This window comes from Ambystoma mexicanum, chromosome 2q (genome assembly GCF_040938575.1).
Source record: "Ambystoma mexicanum isolate Mex_15411 chromosome 2q, UKY_AmexF1_1, whole genome shotgun sequence".
NCBI lineage: Eukaryota > Metazoa > Chordata > Amphibia > Caudata > Ambystomatidae > Ambystoma > Ambystoma mexicanum.
The window spans coordinates 1040421635-1040445011 of NC_090924.1; the positions used below are offsets into that span (position 1 = coordinate 1040421635).

Below are 23377 nucleotides of genomic sequence, written 5' to 3' on the forward strand. Positions count from 1 at the left end.
GGAATTCAAATATTTGGGAGTTCTTATGAGCAATAATCCCACTGAAGTAAATATGCACAAAAAGCTTATGGGACAAAGTCAAAAAATTGACAACTCAATCAGACAATTGAAAGGAAATTTGTCGATATTCAATGATGCCAATTCTCCAATGCTATCAGACGAAGGTGATTCCCTCCTTGACCTATGGAGCTGAGGCTTTCTTGAACCTACCAGAGGGTCTGTGGCAGAAACTTGAAAGCCAATTCTGGAGACATCTTTTGAATCTACCATCATCAACACCTATGACCCTAATCAGAAGAGAATTGTGTATTCTGTTGCTGCAGGCTATGGTTGATAGAAATTGACTGATGCTTTTCAGAAAAATAATTCTCCCAGAGAGTCGGAATATCTTCAATATTATTAAGAAAGCATTGTATGATCCAAATTCTAAGGTATTGAAAGTTTGGCTACAGAAAAACAACTATTTACTGGATGAAATAGGATCCTCGGAAGAAGGACTTAAAAACAACCCGACAAAAGTGGCAACAAAAATGGAAACTCTGGACTGGATAAAAACACAGGAGAAAGCAGGAGGATACATGTCTGCATCACACAACATCAGTAAGCAGAACATTGAATGATAAGACCATATCTGAAGAGATTCCCGAGTAAACGATCTCGACATACATTCTAGAGAGCCCATTTTAACATCTTGATGACAAATGAGATAAGAGCAATTGGAGGAATATCCAATATCCTGCCGCTTCTGTGAGATGCCAGAACAAAAAGAAACACTCAGACATCTTTTGAACTGTAAGGGCCTCATGAAAGAAAGAACTACTCATATGACTCATCTGTTTGAGGACCATCAAATCTATGAAGTGGAATCGCTAAATGGAGGGAGAGAGGACAAGAAAGGCTATCGCAGTGACTCAATTTTTACAGCACATTGATCTCTCAAAAACATTAGTGGATGTAAGAGCCACAATCATTAACGACTGTTCAGGACTGTGAAGGGTTCTTCCTAATGTTTTACCTAAACATATTCAAGTTTCTACACCCATCTGTTCAAACTTCTGCTAACTTCTCAGTTCTTTCCTTCTTATTCTTTTTGCCTTCTACTTTGATCTGGCTGGAGTATGGAGGACGTGCGTGTCTTTTTTTTTGGGGGAGGGGGAACAACTGTAAAAAAATACGCAAACATTTTGAATTAAAAAAAAGAAAAGGACATTTGTGTTGCTACACTTGAGAAGATAGATTTTATAGGATACTAATCAGCACACTAGGACAACGTGGAAAGAAAAAACAGCAAACGCAAAAGGAAACGTTACACAGGATTTGCAATGACAGGCAGCTATGGAAAGGGTATTGTTCATAATCGGAAAATCGGTTTACAAGGCAGAGGCACATAACAGGTAAGATTCTAGCAAAAGGGACTGCTCTCAATGGGACTACAGTTTGGGTTTTATAATAGGATAAATGAAAATTAGGAGTTTGTGGGGTAATGCACACAATAAATGGGTACATTCGTTTTTCCGTTACACAGAGACCAATTCTTTTGCGGCAATACTTTAATGACTATAATTATTAAAAACACTCGACAAGATTGTCGATTTCAAATGGCAACAATTTTGAACGTGAATTTCAATGGGGAATTAATTGATTTTACTTCAAAATAATGCAAAGGATTTATAGAGGCAACATAGATGTATCAAAAGAATATGCTTACATACACAGGCTAACAGATTCTTCTATGGAAAGGTGAATGAATTATACTGGCAATTTATGACTTTCAATGGGATTTGCAATGGGGTTATCTGCTGCCTACAAAGGAAGCCTTGGTTTGGGATTCTTGAAAGCCAGTTGGATCTCAGGAAACTCTGGACTGCTAGGCAAGGGGTCTGGTCTCTGCACTCTCCTTGGTATGGTTCAGCTACCTCGTCTCTGTCCTTCTCCTGTCCCCCCCCGGATTCTTGTGTCCGTCTCCTCAACCTAGTAGAGTACCCCCCTTATATACCCAAAATGACACTCACTTTACAATCTAGGGGGAGTATTCTATGATTACCCCTATCCTCTGATAGGACAATCTACCATTCCTCTCCCCGCCCCCCTGGCATCATTGGTTCAAGGGGAGGGAGCACCATCTCTCAGTTTGCCATTTATTACAGTTCTTTGTTTCTCAGGTAAACTTTTTAGCAAAACTGAGTTATGTTTCCCAACTTCAGATGTATACTAGCCACCGCCATAGGAAATAGATATGCAGTTTCAGTTAGTCATAGGGAATTAGGTAAGCCGATCGCCAACTCTGTGCAAGGTAGCATGACCCTTAGGCACATGTTTGTCCTTTTCATAAAAAATATATAACAGTTACAACTCTGCAAATGATTAAGCATGTTCATAATCTCATTTTCCATCTTTCCATTAAATCTCATGCTTATACCCTTTTTAAAATCAGTGAAACTAGTTTTTAATGGACATTTCAGTCCACAAAGTCCTACGTACATACACTTAGGTTCTAAACCACTGCCTGGAAATCGCACAGAAAAATAGCAGAAAACAAAATTACTACTTATTCTGAGTACTGCGAAAAATGCCTAAAATGAATCAATACTTTAATGTCAATTTGGAGTATCTGTAACATATGGGAGGGCGGTGCTTCATCCCCCACAGCCAACTGTCTTCCGCTGGCTCAGCCGGTGACCAAAGATTTTTATTACACCCTTTGAAGTTTGTCCGTGGTAGTGGGTGCAGGAGGAACTCGCACATCCTGGTCAAACTCTAGCCACACTTGTTTTCTTTGCCCTACCTGAGCCCCTTGCCTTAAAGCCTGGCAGAGCAGAGAATTAGAACGCCCTTAGTCGCATCATATGTCATTGCAGAATAGTTCACTTTTAGGTGCGACTTCCAGTGGGATGTAAGGCTTTCAATTGAGAAGTTTCCTGCCCGAGTTCAAAAAAACATTTTTTTCTGGTATTCTGAGCCTCTTCCAAAGTGATTTAAGTCTTGTGGGGGAAAACAATGTACATGGCTTTAGTCAAAACCCCACCCACAACATATTTCCCTGAAACAATCTGTGCAAGCAAAGCTATCCTTTCACAGTGGCTTTTAAAAATAATTTCTTTATTTCACATGTGTGCAAGCCATATTTCATCTAACGTTTGAAATGCTGTTTTGTAGGTCATGGGATTCTTTAATTTGTCCTTTTTGAGTGAGTTTGCATCTGTTGTTGGTCCATTGACACAGAGGGGTAGGGCCCCCTGCACAGGGTTGATTTGACTATGAATAAAAGAAAAAGTCAAGCCGTATTTTTCATTTGCAGTGTTTTAGAGCGCTGCTGTTCACATGAAAGGGAAAATAAAAGCTGTGTCGGGTTGCAATGTTGAATTCCTTGCACCTCATGTGAATTTAAAGACAAGGCCGTTTTTGCATGTAGTGCATAACATTTTGGTCGTTCAGAGGAAACACCAGCAACGCAGGGCTGTTTTTTAACACAATGCATAACTTCTTGTTATTCAGATGAAAGAAAAGTGAACGCAGGGACATTCTTGGTGAAATGGTCAAATGCCACCCATGTGCCAGGGAAAGCAAAGCACAGCTGTTTTTGGTGGCAAGGTTTAATGCAGATTTTCAGGTGACAGGGATTTCTGTTTAGGGCCTGTAAATATATATAACGATCTAGAATGCCCTTGTAAAGAGGATGCATTTTACAATGTAAGATGGGCAAGGCAGTCGCAGAAAGACATGCTTTAAGAGAGTTATGAAAGTGCATAAGAGGCATTCCCCTTCCAATTAGCACCTTGTGTCTCTATTGCTTGCCAAAAACAAAAAAGTAATACCAAAATATTTAATTATACGGCCGTAGAAAAACATGGACTTCTAAAAAATAAAAAAAATGTTTAATCAATCGCTGTTTTGAACGCCAGTCTTTACTGCTGGACTGGGCGGAGCATACAATGATTACTTATGGGTATTCAGGACGAACATAAACGCCCTTAGCACTTAAGGGGCAAGGTTCTGACCAAAGCATAAACTGCAGCAGATCCCAAACATGAGCAGTCATGGAGCTCAATACCTCGAGTATCTCTAGCATGTAAATGCATGGGTTTACATCAAGGATACGGGAGCGCCTGCACCTTACGGTTTTATTGGGCCTTCTTGCACCAAAAAAACCCCATTCCGACATTTACTTTTCATTAAATAAAAACTGGGCAAAATACATAGCACTGAGAAGAACAACAAAAAAAGTACCAAATTTTTGGTCGAATCGCCAGGCAGGAACATGAGCATTGTGCTTCAGGTTGCTGTTTGTGGGCAGAGGCACTGTCACGTGAATGGGGCCGTTCACCTGGACTTCAGTTCCATCGCTGTTCAGCAAATGCACACTCACTGCAGTCACAGGAGTCAGGTCATATCTGGTGTTGTTTCCTACAGGGCAAAAACAAACGTTACAACAGAACAGTTACGGAGGAGACAAAATGCTGCACAAAAGTGGCAAGGACACTAGCATCCCTGGTGACTGAACACATGTTAAATAGACAATCAAATCAGAACCAGGCCTATCCAAATCATAGGTGGTTAGCATCGCTTCCAGCCAGTGACCAGGAATACAAATGATTTTTCCGCAAATACACGCAAAAACGTGCTTCAAGGTGCCGCAGGAGTTTTCAACCTCGCCACATCCTCCTCAAGAAAAATGCCCTACGGAGCCTGAACTAGCGCCGCCCGAGCCCCTATGTTGCATTCCCATATTGTTTATAAACAGTTTCTAAGTTGAAAAGCAATGGCCCTGCAAGTTCAGTCAGACTAAAGTAACAAATACAGATTAAGGTCGGTCAAAAGCTCAGAAGGGAAGGTCTGGCCAAGCATTTATACATTTACTAAAGAATGGATTTTCCAGACAGCATAATGCGGGGTCAGCAAGGCTAATCTAAATTTGAGAAGGTGTGTGCCATTTTCCGATAGATTGGAGGCTCATCAGAGAGCTCAATAGAGTGTAAATTGGCAAGCTGTAGGTCGATTGGACTTGCATCGTAAATCCTGCAAAACAAGTAGTGGAGGGAAGTGACATCACATGCGATGGTGGTCCAGGATCAAAACCTGCGAATCCCTTCCCATGCTTAGTTAGTCTTAAAATCAACTTTCGGAGTGATAAAACACAATCCAGGGAGCAATGGAGACGTGAAGGTACTGGTGCCTGAAAGACCATCAAGAGTGATGAAGTGGAGAAGATCCTCATTAAGGGCCTGATTCACAGGAGCATTTTACATTGGCGCAATTCCATAGGAAAATTTTCTGTGAATCAGGCACGAAGACTCTTGCCACTGTGGACATAAGCAAACTCATGTATGTTAACTTGCATTTGTATAGCAGTTCCTGCCATAGGTTATGGCGTCTAAGAGCTTTGCCTGTCAGAGGCAAACGAGGAGTATGACAGAACATTCAGTAGTGGTGGGGAGGAGCAAAGTCGGGTTGATAGTTGGGATGAGGGCAGGGGTAGATAAGATGTTGGGGAAGGACCGAGAACGAAAATGTGGCAGAGCTATGTGCACAATTGGACCACATTTATGGTGGGACTCAAACTGTACTCTGTAGGGTGCCAGTGCCGAAAGGAGAGAGCTGGAGAAAGGAGTCAGCCAAACGAGCAGGTATGTCTGGAATTTACTCACTGCTTAATAAACCTGGGCATGTTGAAACCAGGTCCAAGAAAACAGATGGTAAAATCCTTCTACTAGCTTCCCTTTTCAACATTTTCAGAGGGGTGGTATGTCAGATGTTTGCTACGTTTGCAAAAACTCCCTGAAAAAGCAAACAAAACACCTCAAACATTTTTGGATTTCCTCATTTGTCATGGTTACCACAAATATTTTTATATACTTGACCAAAACTCTAGGCTTGTGCTTCTGGGCAGAGTGCAAAATGACACAAAGACCGCCTTTGGCTCAGCAGTGGTCAGGCTTGTGAGCCTTCCAAAGTGTCATGATGAGCCAAGCCATGTTGAAACCATGCCCAAGAAACACAGCGTGTAAATCCTACTATGTCCTCCCCTCAGCCAAGGCTAGGTTCTTATGAATGGGAAAGCTGGAAGGGATTAAGTGCACATTTAAAAATAGAATGGGATTTAGACCATGCTTCCCTGGGAGCAAAAGTCCTCCTTCTGGCCTTCATGGAGTTTCGAGTCCTGGTAGGACCTCTATTAGAACGGTTACAGTTGTGTTGAGGCCGGAATTCTCTTAGGCAGAGGCAGGATGCTTATGGCAGTTAACATAGTCCAACCTTTATCTAGCCTTCTCACCCTGGGGGCAGTTACGGTGTCATGTTGATAGATGGCATGATATAATGTTAGGTCAAAACAGGAGGGTAGGGTCTAGTTGACAGATTCAATTTTCAGGTTTACCTCCTGTCCTTTTTTTGGTTGTTTAGGGGATTGCTACCTGCTGCCTTATGGCTGCTTCAAGGTGCTTGGACATTAGACATTTAAAGCAAACCTAATGAAACCTCAACATAATATAACACGACCGTACCAGAGAGTATAAAAGGAAACCAGACATTATATCCTTCCACTGTGAGACAGGCATGGTATCAATTCAACAGTTGAACCTATATTCAGTATCAGGATTGTGCAAAGCCTAACTTGCCCTATAACTATGGTGGGGATTTCCCTACATAAATGCAGTGCCTGAAAGTCCAAATCAAAATTCTGTGTGTCAAAACCTATGCTTGCCCTCATATCTAGAAATAAACAGGGTGTAGGGTTCTTCTTAGTGAATAGAAATAGTGCTCAAAAGTAAAGTCTTGGCTTAAAGTTCTTCTTGGACTCTCTATACCAGGTTTTAAACAGTTCCAATAGTTGTTTGCCTTGTAAAGGTTCTGCCAGTTCTTGAAGTACCCTTCCCCAAGTTCAACATATCACAGTTCACACAAAAGGTCTTGGGATTCCCATTCCTAAGACAGCTTTTCTGTGTTCCTTCGATTCTCAGGGTTCCCTTCCCCAAGTTTTAACCGCAGCACCAAGTTCTATTGTTCAATACAAGAAAACAATAGGTCCACTTGACCCACCTTCAGGCTTGCTTTAGTGTTTAATTCACAGTTCTAAGTGGTTCTTTAACAATATTCTTTGCTTGTCACCATTTAGGGCTTCCTGGTCTAAAACCAGTTGTCGGTCGACACTGTCCACCCATCGCAGGTCGCGCAACTGGGAAACCTCTGCTCCTCGACATACTTTGCGATGCCCTATCTTCACAGTGGGGAACTCCCTGGTCTAGGCACAGTTATCAGACCATACAGTCCACTGGTTACAGGTCATGCAACCATAAGTTCCCCCTTGGCCATGGTTGACTCTTTCACAGGCTCTTTTGCTTCGAGTTCCTAAAATCTCACATTTATGTTCTCTTTGGTTAGTGTAAGACTTTTCTGCATCATTCTTTTGTTTCACCATAGACTTCTATTTCTTTCCCACATTGGTTATTTTCAAACTCGGGTGTTCAATTTTTCATCTGCTTTCCTTTTGCTCATAGTGCTTCTTATACAGTCTGACATGCACTATGTCTGGTTAACATCAAATGTTTACTCTGTATTCCATATGCCTTGGCTTTTTTCAAATAGCACTTCTCACTCAGTTTGGTATTCAGTATAGTTCCTGTTTACTTTGATTCGTGGACCGTTACTTGCCTGCTGTTCCCTGGCAGCGGTCCGGTCTTCCAACACTTACCAGGCTCTTCGCGTCTCCCTGCTGCGGTCCTCACTGCTCCCGCTTTCCTTCTCTGCAGCCAGGAAGCAGACCGCCTCTGCTAAGCTTACTCGCCAGGCACTTCTCTGCACATGCCGGCACTCTGAAAGGACGCAGAAAAGGCCCCTCGTGCTTCACAGCTGAAGCAGCTACAGCTACCCACCTTTGGTTTCGAGGGCTCCCGGTTCTGCAACCACCATGCGACTCTCTCAGTCTCTGTCCAGCAGGTCCTCCGGAATCTTGGCCAGCATTCAGACCTCCTGGTCTCATTACAACATGCTGGCTCCACACTCTCTGCTGGTGTGGGCCACCTCCCTTTATACACCTCAGCCCTATTAAGGGGCCCCAGGTGTGAGTCGTTGGCTTGTCTTGCCTGACGAGGATGAACCCAATCAATGGGACTTGCCGGACTATGATGAACCCAATCAATGGGACATACCTGGCCGTCAGTATTGCATACCTTCATACCCCTCTTCATCATACCAATTCTAAAGTGGTGTTTGTAATAGGAAGTGTGCATTACTCCAACTTGCTTCTTCCTCTTCTCAGTACTTGGTGCATACTCACATGAATGGGAGTAGCCCATAAAGGCTGAGGGAATGGAGGGTAAGTCAGACGTGGGAAATGGGGGATACCATGTCTTGCCATCCGTCCGTCTCTCCCCAATCCTCAAGGATCCTACACTCGGGTGATCCCAGGGTCAGGATCCAAAAGCGATGGCCCTTCCCTGGCCACCTGAGAAGGTGGTCCCTCGGGAGTGGTTGTGAGAGAGTGCCTTCCGGTTTCTCACACCACTCACTAAAATAAGTGAATAAGTTCACACAAAAGCAAGTTAAAAAAGCAGTTAACACTCAGGTAGATTCTAGTTTGCTTGCACTTAGATTTGGGACATGAACACAGATCCCAAAAGACCAAGACATTACACATCAGGTTACTACATTTGAAAAACATTTCAATGCGTAGCAGAACATGTGTAGTGTACCAAACCTAACCCAACAATAAAATAACTCTACCATGAAAAAATAATCACAGAACAAGCTGTGTAAAAATAGCAGAACTAAAACATTACACAAGGGAATGAAATCAGCAGATTTTGCAGCCTTGATTATTGTAGTCCATTATCCCCCCTCCCCCGGCATGTATAGTGATCATGCACCCGTAACTAAGTAATACACGGATATCCTTATAGACTTCTTAACCAAGAAGGATGCTCACAATGCAGCCTATAATCTGTTTTCGACCTCATTCCGACTTGAGCAGCAGCCTTCCAAGCAACCTAGAAACCACTGTCTTCAGCTTGGTAAAGAGCACCATATGCTCTTCGACTTCCGATGTTATTCACAAAAAACAATGAAAAACAATGTGTAAAGTGTATTACTAGTTCCATGTCCGTTTAACATTAGCACCCTGTGAAGGTGGGCGGCTACCAAATCGGGGAGCTCGGGACGAGGGCTGAATTCACAGGCATTAGCACAGTTTGTCCACAGCCTGTGTGCAGCACCACCAACACCCACATTCCCCAACTCCCCATCCCCTTCAGTATAGCTCACATGCAGGGGCTAAGGCCTCTTTAGATAAAAATAAAAAATAAAGAGAAACAGGCCTTATGCAGCAGGTCCTGAATTCAGCTCTGCACATTTGTATTCCCAATAACTTTGATTTCTTATTTTCAAAAAGTGTGCTTTAGTGGTGGTAAACAACTATCATCCTATATACATTTCTGCAATATTCAAACAGATCCACATATGCCTCCATCCTTAATGGACTTAACACCTTGGCTGTTAATGATTGAGCAAGGATTTGGACTTGGCAGTAATAAAGAGAACCGTTAAAAGAAATGTTTTTGCCATCGATAGCTTCACAGAGTGGATGGAGGGTGGCATGTGGCAACACCAGGTGGATGAGGACTTTTAGAGTAGGAGACACCCACTGTGACTGGTGTTCAGGAGAGCACAGGCCACATTGACCCAAGTAGACATGCTTTGGTGGTGGTAAAAACTTGTGTAAGGATGTAGTAGCATAGGTGAACAGTGGTGAGTTAATGGAATATCAAGGGTAGCTTAATATTTCAGTTACTAATTTATGTACGCTCTTTTTCTTTATCGCTCTTTTACTCCGAAACCATTTGTGGAGTGGCTTTTGGTTTGTGTTGTCTTAATTTATTTTTTTGCTTGATGTTGTGTATAATGATTGCTAAACATGTGTGCACTTCTATCTCCCATGGAATCTGAATGTATCTAATCTATGTATGGTATATCATTGTGTCACCATATGACTATGCAATTGGTATTGTAGCCCTGAAGAGGACCTGTGTTGGAGGTCGAAACACGTGTTGGCAACTAATGAAAGAATATATACCAAAATTGGAATCAGTCCGATTGTACTGTACTTTATATGGAACAAAGGTACTAATTTTAGTATGTGGCGCAAGTGGTCTGGAGTTTGTTGTAGCTTTCCAATTTAGGGACATTGGGTTAGGGGTCACATTTCTAAACTAGTACCGGCCCCCCTTCATACCTGGAAGTACGAGAGGGCTGTCATTTGTTAAGAGGTAGCTCAGTGGAGGACTTACCCACTCTCTGAATAATATGTTAATGTAAGCATTGATCTCTAATGTTATTCGAATCAATCCTCAAGTGCTTTATGATTACATGTAAGATGGATACCATTCAAATAACTTTTACTCAACGATAAGTATGTTAAAAAGTGTTTCCAAGGTGCATTTTCTTCTGACCAATTACCAAACACGCCATGAGGGACAAATCATAAATCTTTTGTTATCAACAAATACCCACACATGAAGCCCGATGACAAGGGGTGACAGACCCGACTATTATTTGCTAACAATTGAAAAGTTTGTTCAAAACAAAAAACACAAGAGAATGCTAAGGTGTAATGCACGTCGTGTACAAGCATCTCTGGAATAAACATGCAGAATACAGGCCATCTTTCTGCAGAATGCCGGTCAACGGCTTCCCAATGAAAAGACTGATACCCTCCAGGATCTGAAAGTGTTTATATTGGAAGCTGGATTTAAAGGACGGGGAGTGGTCGGAGGGGCTCTCCCCTCTGAAATCTAGACAATAAATGTTGGCCTGCCCAACATTACAGCTCCTTGGACTAGATTTGAAGGCAGCAAAAAGCTTGCGTGGGTAAATTTGGGGAGGACATCCAAACTCCATTCAAAACTACAGACCCTCTTTGACATGGCTACAATGACTATGGTGCAGCCGTTGGTCATGATGCCATCAGAACAGTTTAAAAATACATCCGAATGCATGGGAGTTATTTTGGACGTGCAATGCCATGCCAGCTATCTAAACAAAAATCACAGCTATACACATCAGTGCTTTGTACATAAAACCTTTTGTTCAACGTATTGTTGGCTGTCTTCCTCTGGGTGGATATGTTATGATAAACGTATTTGTACCGCATACCATCACCAACGGAACTGGTCCCCAGGCACTCAGGCGGATATGCAAGCCAGAAGGCGAGGTGTGTTTGTAAGGAGAAGGAGTAGGAAAGTGAGACGGATGGTGTCCTTTTGGCAGCTTCAGTTCGGTATACACCGTGCACTGTGCTTTGGTGCGAGTATCGGATCAATGTCAATCCTCGTGTGCTGTTGGTGCGGCTTATGTGTTCATTGTATATTGGTGTGGTGAAGTGTGTGTGACTTGCAGTGAGAGAGGTGGTTGTGTGAGTTTTCTGTGATTTAAGTATGCAGAAAGGTTGAGCTTTTTTGTTAGTGGGTTATGTGGCTCGCAGCTGACCTTCGGGGTATGGCTAAATGCCTAGATTGAGAATCTATGGTGGAGGAGCCCAGGTCTCCCAATACACTACATTCCACCATACAACCGACAAAGATGTAGGCCACACCCAAGTTTGAGCGTCCTGCAAAGTTGTGGAGAGACCCAGGTTTCATAATACACTATGTTTCACCATATAGTAGACAAAGATGGAAGCTATACCTAGATTTGCCTACCAATTGCCTACATTTCCATTAAACGTGAGAAAGCATGATAGTAGTTGTATCCTCTTAGCATGATTTTGTAATAATACAATCTGCGTAGAGGCATTTTGTTAGCCTTCACATTGAAAAACTACTAGCCGTTTCCGTACCTGTGATTTAATGGTCTTTCAATGCACCTATAATGCCAAACATGCACTGTTGGCAAACCATAGTTATAAACCCAATTCTTTCATTTCACTCACTGTATGGCATTTCTGAAACTGTTTCGCTCTGGTTCTTAGGAAAGGTGTCTATTGGCCTTATGCTATAGGATTGTCAAGTAAAGAAGCGCATTCAGCCTATTTGACATATTTTACACCAGTATTTCCTAAGCAGTGTTTGTTGGAACATATGGTTTTGTTTATAGGATGGTCAAGTTGCAGCATGTGCTCTACCAGCTGGAGGGATGAAGGGGATTTCCTTTCAACCCTCAACCTGTAGTATGCTTTCTTCCAAATCCCCATTTATCGCAAGCACCAGACGTTCCTGCGCTTTGTTGAGGGAAGACCTTACCAGTTCAAGGCTCTACCGTTCAGCCTAAAATCATCTCCAAGAGTATTCACCAAGTGCTTGGCTGTGGTGGCAGCACACCTTTGTCTCACGGGAATCTAATCTATTCCTACCTGCACGATTGGCTGCGTCGGTCTCACGCGTTGTCAGTCATCACATTGCGGAGACCATCCAGACATTGGCTTCTCTGGGGTTTTCGATAAACTATGCGAAATCCTCCATAGTGCCATCTCAGAACCCACTATTCCTGCGATCCCGTCTCAACACATTACTGTGTCGAACGACTCCATCAGAAGACCGGATATAGGCCATCCTAGCAAAGGTCCAATGGCTTTCGGCAGTTCACATTGCAACAGTACACTCCATCAATTCCCTGCTGGGGATGATGTCCTCGTGCATCCCTCTGGCGCCCTTTTGGAGACTACAAATGAGACCCCTTCAGGAGTTTCTGGATGCCAGATGGAAACAAGTCACAGGCAAGAAGGACCAACCTCACTCTGTACTTCTGGCAAGCCCTACATTGGCGGTTCGTAAGCCCTCTTTCCCACAGCGCTCCCTTTTCCCACCATGCTCATCAGGCAACACTCACAACCAATGCCTCTGGAAGGTTGGGGCAGCGACACACGCCAGCTGTACGCCAGGGGCCACTGGCTCCTGGATGAAAAGGAGTTGCATATCAAGGTTCTAGAATTGCAGGGAGTCTTCTGGGCCCTGAAGTCTTTCAAACCTCAGCAGGGAAAGGTGGTCCTGGTCTTTACGGACAACACAACCACTATGTTATACATTAGGAAGCAGGGCGGGACTTGATGGCCCATTCTCTCGGGAGTTGCAGAACCTGTGGCACTGGCCGATTTCTCAGCAGATGTTCCTCGTTCTTTTTCCCCTGGCAGGTGTTCACAACAGCATTGCAGACTCTCTCACGTGCTGTCATGAGTGGGAACTCTAGGCAGACCAAGGTCTCTCTCTCTTCAGGAAGTGGGGTCATCCTCATATCGACCTTTTTGCCACATCAGCCAACTCCATATGCCAGAGGTTTGCCAGCAGGTATCCCCAAGCCAAGAGCCCAGGAGAAGCCTTCTCATTCCCTTTGGCAGGCCTGTTCCTGTACACATTCCCGTCAATTCCCTTGGTGCTACGTGTGATCAATACACACAGACCATTCCGCTGCAGGATGATGCTCATTGCACCGGCATGGCCTAGGCAGATCTGGAATCCAGACTGGCTCTGTCTGTCAGTGGCTCCAGCCGTCAAACTGACTCCTCTTCCAGACCGCCGCTCCAGAGAAGGAGGGTTGTTAGGCAAGAATTGAATGGATATGTAGGATCAAATAGTTATCCAAAGTAACATGCACACAGACATGCATGCAAAAGTAGTGACTAACCTATTCTTAGTCCATAGTGCCCTTTCCTCCATACTGCATGGGCATCCCTTCCAAGGGACGGGATACAGAACCTTTTTCACCAGAAAAAAACTTCTTCCCCTTTAAATTTAGGGGCACGTGGGTGTGCGGCCCAGGGAGCATGCGCTGCCCTGACTGCGCCCTCTTGCGCCACACCTCAGTCCCCATTGATGCGTCAACAATAGAATTAACATTGCCTAATGACACTAGTATTAGGAGGGGGAGGCTGGTGGGACGTATGGAGGAAAGGGAACTATGGACTAAGAGTACGTTAGTCACTATGGTGAGTAACTTCTAATTACTCTTACGTCCCGTCCCCTTTCCTCCATACTGCATGGGCAATTGCAACTGAATGTAGCCCCAGGGGGGAGAGGAGACCCTAGGTTCCTGAGAGCCACCTGTCCGAAAGCCGCATGAGATCTAGAGCCGGCATCCAAACAATAATGCTTGCAGGAAGCCGAGGGAGTGGCCCTGCTTATGACTTGCCAAGGGACATGACGCTGGAATGCGATGGCCGTTGCCTTGGCCCTGACTGCGTGGGCATGCATGTTGGCCGGCAGCGGCTTGTGCTGGCTCTCGTACGCTTCTTTGATGGCGGAGACCATCCAGCGGGATATGGAGGCCTTGGAAGCCTGATAGTCACCTTCGGAGGCTCAAGACCAGGCTAACGGGGCATCCAATTTGCATAAGCCCTTGGTCCTGTCTAAGTAGAACTTCAGGGCATGCCTGACATCCAGGCATTGCAGCACTCTCTGTGCTTCGTCCTTAGGATCGGCAAAGAACGTGGGAAGGACCATTTCCTTGTTCAAGTGGAAAGGAGACGGCACCTTGGGCAGAAATGCTGGGTGTGTCAGCAGGAGTACTTTGTCTCTATGAAAGGTAGTATATGGTTCCGAGGTGACCAGCGCCTGGATTTCGTGGACTCTACGAGCCGAGGTGAGGCCGTCCAGTAAGGCAGTCTTGATGGTGACCAGCCTGATGTCCGCATGCGCCATTGGGTCAAACGGTTTGTGCGCCAGGGCGTCCCAATACTATGTTAAGGTCCCACGTGGGGTGGTGCCTCTTGATGGGTGGATAGAGCCTTGCGAGCCCTGTTAAATGTTTGACGAAAGGATTGGAGGAGGAGAATATCCCCTCTTCCGAGTTCCTGTAAGCCCTGATGGCTGCAAGGTATGTACGACAGGTGTCCACCTGGACCCCCGAGTGGGCAAGGTGCGCCGAGAAGGAGAGCACGTCGTCCAAAGTACATGCCAGCGGGAGGTGGGGGAAATCGATTCCCTTAGAGTCTGCCAAGTGGCAGAACCTGGTCCATTTGCTTTTATACTGGGCCCTGGTAGCCTTGCTCCTTGCACACTGTAGGATTTCCAGATTAGCCTGGGAGAGGCAGAGGTGCTGCAGCGTTACCTGCTCAGGTACCACGCTGTGAGGGCTAGTTTGAGGAGCTGGGTGGGTGACCCTGCCCCTCTACTGAGCCAGAATATGAGCTGGGCCTGTCGGGAGGTGAATCGGAGGCATCTCAGAGAGGCTGAGCAGCCCCGGAAACCATGGCCTGGCCAACATGGAGCTATTAGAATGATGTTGAGTTGGCGAGACTCCTTGATCTTGCAAATCACTGTGAATCAGCGGTGTGGGAAGGCGTACGCCTTCATGCCGTTCCACTGAAGCCGAAATGCGTCTCCCAAGGAGCCAGGGCCCAGTCCCTGCCAGGAGGCAAGCTGAGGGCACCTGTGCCAGGTGGCAAAGAGATCCACCTGGGGATGACCCCACCTGGTGAAGATCTCCTTAACAAGGTTGTTTAGCTGCCACTCTTAATTGTCCACTCCCAACCTGCTGAGTCTGTCCGCCTCCAGGTTGGATTCCCCCGGGAGGTGGACTGCCATGAGGTGGATGTTTTCCAGGGCCCATTCCCATATGTGGATTGCCAGTCTGCACAGTGGAGGGGATCTGGTGCCTCCCTGCTTGTTGACGTAGTACATGCTGGTCGAGTTATCTGTCTGGATGAGGACAACCTTGCCCATGAGAAGTGGTAGGAATGCTCCAAGCGCTAGCCAGATGGCGTTCAGCTCCAACCAATCCATGTGGTATTCCTGCTCCTGTCGAATCCAGGTGCTGTGGACCGAGAGATCGTCCAGGGTGGCTCCCCAGCCCTCGAGCGAGGAGTCTGGTGATGGTAGCCAGCGGGGAGGGCGACCAAAAGGGCTTGTCCGTCCGTAGGTTGCAGTCCCTTGACCACCATGTTAGGTCCGGGTGGAAAGATGGAGGAACGTTGATCATCTCAGATTGAGAGCCCTGCTCCTGATTCCATGAGGCCGAGAAGTGCAGTTGAATCCTCCTCATCCTCAATCTCGTGTGTGGAACGGCTAATAGGACCGCCGCCAAGAGACCCAGGAGATGCTGGTACCACCATTCCGAGGTCACCTCTCTGCTGAGGAAGTGGGTGGAGGCTCTCTTGATGGCCAAGATCTTGTCTTCCGACGGAAATACCTTCTTGGAGCAAGTGTCCCAGATGAGGCCCAAGATATCAGTCTGTGTGGGCTGCAGCTACGACTTCTTGAGATTGAGCGAGAAGCCCAGATCGTGCAGTGGGTTCATAAGGGCATGGAAAGAGTGGTGAACCGCTTCCGCAGCTGTAGCCCGACGAGCTAGTCGTCGAGGTATGGGTATATGTGGAGGCCCTGCCCTCTGAAGAGGGCAGCCACAGTATTCATGAGCCTCCTAAAGATCCAGGGGACCGAATTGAGGCCAAAAGGAAGGACCTTGTACTGAAAAAGGTAGCTCATGATCCTGAACCATAAGAAAGAACAATGGGGCTGCCAAATCGGGACGTGTAGGTCCGCGTCCTTCAAATCCAGGGAGCACATCCAGTCTCCCTTGCACAATGTCTGCTATAAAAGTTGGCATAACCATCTTGAATTTCTGAAGGGGTAAGGAGAGGTTGAGGGTGGAAAGGTCCAGCACAACTCTCAGGCCCGCCTGGTTCTTCTGAATGGCGAAAATCCTGGAGTAAAAGCCCAAGCCTCGCTGGGAGGCTGGAACTTCCTCCACTGTCTGGCTCTCTAGGAGCAACCGGATCTCTGCCAGAAGAGTTGCTGTCCCAACTTGAGGTAGTGGAGGGGAGGAGGGAGGAGAGGCTGGGATAGGGAGGAGATACCCCATGGAGACTACGAAAAGGATTGAGGGGTCCGTGAAATTCTGATGCCAGAAATGTGCATGAGAGCAAGCCAGCCCTCCACTGGAGACACGAGGACCCGAAGGGGCGTGTCATGCCTTCTTTCCCTCAAAGGCTGTTTCGGAGGATGGGGACTGGAAAAAGCCTTTACTCCCCCCTCCCCTTTTTGTTGTTTATGCCAGTTCTGAGATGGCAAGCGGTCCGGCTGCCTGGATCTCTGTTCCTGGAAGCCATGGAACCCTCCATACATATGCCGCCTGTCAGAGCGCTGCTGTGACTGGGTGTACGACTTGAGCGAGGTCTTTGTCAAGATGGATAAAGATTTGGCTGTTTGTGAGCGGTTTTTCTTCTTGTACAGCTCCTCGTCCGTGGTGGAGTGTAAAAGGCCGCCCCTCCTCGAATGGTAGATCTAATATGCGTACCTGGACATAAGGGTTGAATTTAGTTGCTCGGAGTCAGGCTGTCCTTCTCATGTCCGCGGCGATACAGATGGCATGGCCAGAGGTGACAATATGGACCACGGTGGATTCCCTGAGGTCCTGCACCACCAGCTTGGCCTCAGCGAGCCCCGCCTTAAAACGTGATTGGCTCTGCGTAGGTAGTTCCGGGAGGAAGTCCGCGATTTCCTGCCATAAACTTTGGTTAGCAGCTGCCAGCATGGCATCTGCGCTGGCCTGACGAAGATGCAAGGATGCGTTGGAATAGAGTTTATCGCCATACGTCTCCAAGGTATTCTCCTTGCCTAGTAGCGCTGCAGAGGAGGAGGCTGAGGACGAATGAGGCTTGGAGTGTAGTGATGCCACAGTGATCACCGAGGAATGTGGTTGAGGATGGGCCTAGAGCAAGAGTGTATCCCCCTCCATCTGCCTGTACTTGGCGTCCAGGCGTTGATTGACAGGCTGGGCCGAGTGGGGCTTAAGCCAGCCCTTCTTGGCCAGGGAAACTACATTGGTCTGCAGAGGAATCCCTGTCTTGGCAAAGGGGCGACGTGTGAGGACTTCAGCCAGAACCCCCTCTGCCGGCTGCTCGACCTCGGGCTGGGGTAGGGAGAGGCCCAGGTACTCTGCCAGCCCAGCAAGACGTTCGTGGAAGGCCCTGGCTGAGGATGGCGTGTCCGGATCCTCCTCCTCGTCCATGTCCTGCGGATCAGGAGGATCCTGCGGAGGTGGAGGAGTAGTTGGAGCTGCAGGCTGGGGCACAGGAACCGCAGCCGGGGGCTGAGGAGGCGGCAGAGGCTGGTATGGAACTACCCGAGGAGTCGGCTGGGGAGCCTGGACCAGCGGCTGCACCGGAGCTGGGGGTGCCGGTGGAGGCGCTCGTGGTGCCGCTAGCATAGTCAGGGAGGACTTCCCTGATGGCGTCCTTGAGGATAACCCCCATACGAGGTGACGTCATGAGGTCGAGGAACCTCTCGAAGTATCCCTCTTCACAGGCCGTAGAGGTGGCAGGGGGTACTGATGGGGTAGACGGGTGCTGCTGGACCCGCTGCATACCCTGCCCATATGGACGCAGTGGGAAGCTGCCCTGCACATAAGAGGGATAGGCCATAGGCCACATACCTGGTTGAGGCCAGTCCCACCTTGACACTAGTTCTTCGCTGAATTCCTAGAATGACGTGTTGCTTGGCTCGCTGGGCCCAGCCTCCTCCAAGACTCTTGCGGGTGGATCACGAGGCCTACCTTGCTCCTCGGGTCTTGGCACGGTAGGTGTGACACCCTCGACCCGGGGGTTGGTAGAGCTGCATTTAGGCACCCCCTCGGATGTTCTGCCGGTACTAGGGAATAGCCCCTCGGCCATATTGCTGGTACAAGGGCAGAGCCCCTCAGATGGCAATCCGGTACGAGAACCTTCCGGTCCCTCAAAACTACCACCGGGAGGATCCAAGGATCCCTCGGCCCAAAGGCCGGTAGAGGCAGCAGCCTCGGTACACGTGCTGGTACAAGGACCTGACCGGTCCCTCCCACGCGGGAGTGTCCTTGGGAAGGAGGAGTCTTTGCGGGGTGCGATGGAGAATAGCGGCCTTACCTTGGGCTTGGCTCGATGTTTCACTAAATCCTTCAGATCCTCTGGAGGCAACTTCTGGAAGAGCTCCCTCCACCTGGCTAGTCTGTTCTTCAGCGCTTTCGAGGACAGCGAGCCACACGCTGTACAAGCTTGCCAACCGTGGTCTGGGCTAAGGCAACGTAGGCAGGTAGGCAGAGGGTGTGGGGGTCTGAAGTTGGGAAGAGCCTGTTGCAGGATGGACACCTGCTGAACCCAGTGGAAGTCGACATGCGCTGGGGAGGAGCATGACGTCCAAAGACCAAGTACCTGAATGATAAAAATGACAAAAAAGACAGAAGTATCCACGAGTGGAATTACATGGCCAAAGCCAAACCCAGGCCCGCTGGTGAATATGGACCATTCCCGTCGATTCGGAAAAGAGGACTGGGGTGTGACGCCAGAGGGCGGTGTCAGGGCAGCGCATGCTACCTGGGCAGCACCCCTGTGTGCCTCTAAATTTAATGGGGAAGGTGTTTTTTTTCTGGTGAAAAAGGTTCCGTATCCGTCCCTTGGAAGGGACGCCCTCCAATCATGAAATTATTTTCTGATAGACTTGGGCATTTTAACATTTAGTTTGGTTATACACTTCACTATGGCAACATCTGTTGCGGTACTGCGCTGCACGTCACGTTTCCTGACAAGTTTCAAAAATGATGTATATTCTTACCATTGTTCAGGCACGCAGACGTTGGATTTCATAGGGACATGTACACTGTGCCGGGTCTTAAAACATACAGATAATATCATTGGAGCCATCTGCTAAAGCGTTTAGAGGCGATTTGTGTGGCCATAATGTTAATTCCGATGTCCCCCTTTAGCAACCTTACAGCCATACTTCCGTGTCTGATCGGGCGAGTTGAACCGTTTAGCCGCAAACCATTGTTCATATAAGGGCTATGCTAACAACGAGCATGGGAATGGGTCGAGTGCATTGCTAACTGTGCATACGATTTACCGTCCATTCAAACGTTTTTTGGTACAAGGATGCACACGGCTTTGCCCGTTTAGCATCCAAATAAAACGAAGTGCTAATTTCTTGGCATGTGTGATTTACATCAAATGCAGCATGCAGTTTTAAAAACAAGGATGGTATTTCGGGGTATTGTGAGCCCCTGGGTATTCACTGATCTACCTCTGTTTAGACTAAGCACTGCTAGCCGGAGCACATTGCCCGGTGTTCTTTATGTAATAAGGTGTTTAAGCTGCACTCCATGTGTTTGGAGAAATAACGGCTAGTGAATGTTTTCAAAAGCCAATCTGTTATGGGGTACACTCGCTGGGGCCGATAATTATAAAGTATGCCGTATAACAATGCTTGAGGGTTTTTTTCTTTTTTTTTTTTCTTTTTTTTTTTTTTTTTTTTAGAGGCCCACATAACACTAAGACATACCCTGTATGTTTTTTTTAATCTCCGATAAAGAAAAATAAAGGCCTGTGTGTTCAACAGATCAGGGTTCCAAATTGAGGGGAGCTAGGAGCTGTATTTAGCTCCTGCTTATGGCCTACCAGGAGCTACTTTTTGCTCCCCAAGCAGTGGTCATCAGTGAAAACCAGTCAACATAAGACTGAAGCAGCAGTCGCCCCCAACGCGGTTACAACTGAAGGTTAGTACAATTGCTCAAAGCCAAATCAGTTCTAGTAGGGGTTCCGCCCATAGATCTGGCAGACCGTTCGCGGAATCAAATGCATTGAAGTGCACATACACCGAAGTGCCCAGAATGGAAAGTGCCACGTTTACCGCAACCATCAGATCCGCCAGAGCAAATCCCCTGAAAACTGATACAACTGAAGGTCAGCACAGCCACTGAAAACAGACTCAGTTGCAGGAAAGGATGCTTCTACCCGTGAATATATCTTACCCGAGATTTAAAGAAGTTAATTGATCTTAATGTTGACAAACTGATCGAGGTACTTAAGAGATGTGCAGAAATTGACTCGTTTGACTCTTAATATTTGGGCAAAAGAGAATGCAATAAAGCTGTACTGGTGTAGAAGAAATTCAATGAGTTAGTTGTAGAAAAAAAATGGCGTAGAAACTTAAACCTGAACATTCTTTTTTTTTGTGTTTCTTTAAAGGGGCGAGGAAAGCTGAACATGAGGAAACTCCCAAGACTCAGGGTGCCACACTTGGCAAAACTTTCGAGGTGTATGGTGAGTAGTAATATCGGGCCTCTTGATTTTGAAGATACCTCTACTGTTTTACGAAGTATTACTTGTATAGGGAACACCGTTGAGCCTACCCTTTTCTGGGATAAACTGGCCCCTATCACTAAGCACGGTCAAAGCTTGTATTTTACCACAGGAGAGTCACCGTCATAACGATCATGATTTAGGTGATGTCGCAGGGACGTCCCGTAATGCAATGGATAATTCCTTGATTCCGCACCCTGCACAAATCGCTCGCGAGCCAGTCGAATTCATGTTAGAATCCCCTTTTTTAAACCACAAGCCAGGATAACAGCGGGGAGCAGTGGTGTTCACAACCCCCTAATTCCATGTCGGGCCCGGCAATTTCATAAACTGAGGGTGCGGCTGACATTAAACCCCCCCAGAGGCACAGCCGTTCATGCCCCTCAGTAACTGAGGGGACCTTAGTTATTCAGGGCCCCCTAAAATGCTTTTTTGATGCCACATACAAGTCTACTGCTGCAGCGGAAGTTGGGGCAGAGTCTGACTATGCAGCCCCCTACGAGTACATACCACAGACGCCCAAGGCCTATGGTGAATCACAATGCACTGAATAGAACCCCCCTGCCATGGTATATTGCACACACTAAAAAAACACACTGAATGAATGTGTAGAAATAATCCGGAGAAGGAAGCACTATAAATAGGGAAATAGTAATTTAAAAAAAGAGGCAAAATTGCAGTCACGTTTAAGTGGTCAAAATGATCAATTGTGGGCACAGTCTACGGTTTTTTGGTAATCTCGAAATCACCAACAGAAGTAGGAACAGCTGGTTACAAGACTTGTGGAGAAATTTAGACTGTTAACAACCGAAACTAGCATTCAATTTGATTCCTTAGACAGAAGCAGTTGACCGCAACATTTGAATATAATTCATCACGCCACATCTTTAAAAAAAGAGGAGGGCTTTGGGGGGGGGCGGTGGACGGCTCTCCAAGGGTCATGAGGTCCTGAATCAAACAAACAATTTAAACCAAAACACCTACAAAACGTTTGCGCCGTCCTTAATGTTGATGTTCCGTAGGACCCACAGGAAAAGACGGGATCGTAAAAACAAAAAAATGGGGAGCTGTCCGTCTTGTATGTCAAAATGTAGGAACAAGTTAAAGAGAGCACCTGCAATATTTAGGAAAAAAAACATTAAAAAAAATAAAAAGACCCTCAGGAACACGGTTGTATATTAACTCTACCGTACAGTGCCATGGTAGCATCAACAAAGACAATACTCCAATGGCGGGCAGAGGGGGTGAAGAAGAGGGTGAAGAGACTATGTTTAGAAAGTGTCAACCATTTCAAACATTAAGAGATAAAATGGAATCGAAAAACATCAACAAATCGGAACTCTTCTTACAGGATACCCGTTTTCCAGCAGCTATTCATGAAGTAGTATGGTGGCCCAAATGATTTTGTACAGCTACATTTGAGTGAAGGGAATCTGAACACAAATCTTCATCAAGCGTAGAAAAGCTTTCAGACCCAGAGCTTTCTCGTTGAAATACAGGCCATGTTACACAGTAACGCCGAGATCCTCGTTCATGGCACTCTAAGATTCATGCTCGCTCTCTGGAACTAAGCAGAAATTCCTGCTCAATTCCCTCACTAGACGAGTAACGCACGTCTGATCACTAGTGTAGCAGGCCCCCGCTAGAACACATGCTTTGCAAAACACACAGGGTGATCGGTTTGCGTCGGTCCTTCACTGACATTGCAGCTTTTGAACTTATTTTTATGCTGTTATTAAGGTGGCGAATTTCGATCACAAGAGGAGATCATTTAATCAGGAGAGCCCTCGGAAGACAACTGTGCACATGCTACATCACTAGAAACATCCTCAAATGAAAAGGTAAATATGTCTGACTTTTGTCATAAGTTCAATAAGGGTACACGATGTCTAAATTGTTGCACTCGTTTACAAAGACAGGGGAAAACCCTGCAGAAAGAGTCAAGTTTATGCCTTGTGGTATTTTATGCAGTTCCAGAGCGTACCTAGAAATAGAATTCAGAAGGCAGCCGTCAGGGAGGTAATTTGCAAACCCCTGCAGAGACTGTACTGCCTGTGGACACTTGTGCCTGAACAGTATTGTAAAGGACGGATATGTAACATTTGAGGTGTAGCAGGGATTGATGTAGTGACGCACAAGTATTCTATGACCCGGATAAAACTTCCTCCCAAAACAGAATAATACATTGTCTGACATTGAATGGCGTCAGGAAACTGGTGTACATGTGCCCAACTACTTTTAAGTTCGCCATCTGTCACACGACTATGCTTGGGAGTTTAAGGGTGGAAATTGCGCACGCGATTTCCTCACCACCTCTATAGACAGCCCTTTTCAGAGCTAGACTTTCATAGC

General features: G+C 46.5%; 1 protein-coding gene across 1 annotated transcript in view; it reads right to left on the reverse strand.

Annotated features, from left to right (window-relative positions):
• Positions 1–23377, reverse strand: part of FAM171A1 (family with sequence similarity 171 member A1) — a 718266-nt gene that overhangs the window by 249635 nt on the left and 445254 nt on the right. Inside the window, exon 5 of the mRNA XM_069648403.1 lies at positions 4228–4404. Coding sequence (XP_069504504.1) covers positions 4228–4404 — 177 coding nt within the window. The remainder of the gene's footprint in view (positions 1–4227; positions 4405–23377) is intronic.